At 30.7% G+C, this 2,373-nt stretch overlaps 1 protein-coding gene across 1 annotated transcript in view; it reads left to right on the top strand.

Moving 5' to 3' along the window:
* The window catches only part of LOC107637361 (cytochrome P450 85A), a 3,392-nt gene extending 3,077 nt beyond the window's left edge, over positions 1–315 (top strand). Inside the window, exon 8 of the mRNA XM_021122649.1 lies at positions 99–315. Coding sequence (XP_020978308.1) covers positions 99–192 — 94 coding nt within the window. The 3' untranslated portion in view covers positions 193–315. The remainder of the gene's footprint in view (positions 1–98) is intronic.

Raw genomic sequence — 2,373 nt, 5'->3', positions numbered from 1 at the left:
TCAGTCATTATTATTATTATTAAAAGTTAAGAAGAATATATATTAAATAATAATAAATTTCTGACATATGGTATTTAATGTTGTGTTACATAATGCAGGTGGGAAGAAGTAGGAGGAGATAAACTAATGAAATTTCCTAGAGTTGAGGCACCAAATGGACTTCACATTAGGGTCTCATCTTTTACTAACTAGGCATTTGTGTTTTATGTATAGTAATGAGAAATAGCATATAATAGGGCCTTTTTTTTTTTGTATGATAATGTTCTAACAAATTAGAGGGAAAAAATGAATGGAATTAATTAATTAGCTTCTTTCTTTCTTTCTTCAGTTCTTGTACCATCTTCTCTCCTATATTTTTGTTCAATTTAAGACTATTATTATGAGCAGCATTTATAGTTCAATTGAGAAGGGTGAAGAATAAATTATTACTTTGGACCACCGAGTTACATAGCAAGTTAAAATGACCTAAGCCCAAAACTCTAACATGAGCCCAAATACTTTGGGCTGAGAATTCGAGGCCCATGCTTGATCTAAAACTGGTATGGACTTAGTTGTCAATGACTTGAGACTTGGTATCTGCTAATTTTGTCCGACCAAAAACAGAAAAAGAAACATTATTTTATTTTATTTATTCCATTATTCAAATTTGATACCGCCAAGTCCCCCGAAAAAAAAAAAAAAAAACAAAAACAAAAACAAAAAGAAAACTCCATTTGTTCTATAATATTTGTTACCATAAAAAGGTAGATTCAAATTATCATTCAATCTATTTGATATTTGGATATAAGTAAATTTATGGTCTATGGATATAAGTAAATATATGCATGTTTGGGAATAGATATAGGAAAAATATAAAAGAGTACTTTGACGCACAAGCATTCTGTGTGTTAATGTAGGGTCCAAAAAAAAGTTGTATTCAGAAGATGTATTATATACTGTTTAACATAATAATTATATCAATAGTTATTTCTATGGATTGAACTAGGGGTGTACATGGCTCGGCCCGATCCGAAGATTCGGTCCGGTCCCGAATACTTTAGAAACTAATTTAGTGTAATTTAATCGGGACTAGGGCTGGGTAAGGGTCTCAAAAATAGACCCGGTCATTATTTCGGGTCGGGTCCGTGCCATAACTCGGGTCACCCGAATTCGGTCCGGTCATCATACATAATTAATATTTTGTGTTATTAGTGATGGATGATGACTATTCTTATGTGGAATTTAAATATTGTAAATCTTAATATTTTGTATTATTAGTCATTATAAGATTATAAGTTAATGTTTTATGTTTAAAATGCATAAGACTTTAGACTAATGCATAATATTGTGTTATTTATGTATTGATTTAAATATTTGGTGTTCTTAGACAATATTAGTATTGATTATGGTTATGCTTTAATTTTAGAAAATGGTTGGTTCTTGTTATATTTTTCTAAGTGAATTTTACTATGTGAATTGTGAAATAATGGTTGGAGATTAGGTGATTTTTATATGCTAAAGACCCGGTTTTTATCCGGTTTTTACCCGACCCGAAGGTGCGCAGGTTTCATCGGGTCTAGGATCGGATTAGGGTCTAAAAATTAGGCCCGATCTATATTTCGGGTCTGTGTTAAGCCAAACCCGGTGTGGCCCCGTCCATGTACACCCCTAACTTGAACATATAACCTTAGGATTATATAAAGACAACTCAACCATTGTTTTAAGGCAGAAGATGTATCGTATACAGTCTAACATGATAATTATATCAATAATTATTTTTATGGCCTGAACATATAACCTTAAGATCACACAAAGACAACTCAATTATTGCTTCAAGAAAGTAACTAACATAGAAAAATTTAGCAATAGGAGTAAAAATGTAGTAAAATTTAGGTATAGATATATTATTTTTTAACTTCCCATGATACCCAACAAGTTAAGAGTCGTGGATATGGGTTTCATTTAATGGTCTGAAAGTTGCCAATGAATTATTACATATACGAGATAAAATTCGAACTTTTGACACTTGTTTAAATGGACGACTAAACTGATCACTCGACCAACATACGAGAAAACATTTATATTTTATTTTGGAAGCAAATATAATATAACAAGGAGCAAATATATATATCTATATATAAATAGTATTAGTATTTTTTAAAAATCTTTGTGAATGCAGATGCCCCTTTTTCATTGGCTGTGGATCCGTTTCTGCTCCCAGGTTTTTCTTCATATAGGAGTAGAATATTTTTTGAAAAAAGATCTCATAAGCTATTTTGCATTTTGTTTAAGATAAAATTCACACTTCAAGCAAATTATTCCAAATAAGTTACGCATTAGATGGACCCATTTTCAGCTTTAATTATAATAAGTGTACACTAAAATTATTTATCA

This window comes from Arachis ipaensis, chromosome B04 (genome assembly GCF_000816755.2).
Source record: "Arachis ipaensis cultivar K30076 chromosome B04, Araip1.1, whole genome shotgun sequence".
Classification (NCBI taxonomy): domain Eukaryota; kingdom Viridiplantae; phylum Streptophyta; class Magnoliopsida; order Fabales; family Fabaceae; genus Arachis; species Arachis ipaensis.
Note: the sequence above shows the minus strand (reverse complement) of the source record. Positions and strands in the feature narration are given on the sequence as shown.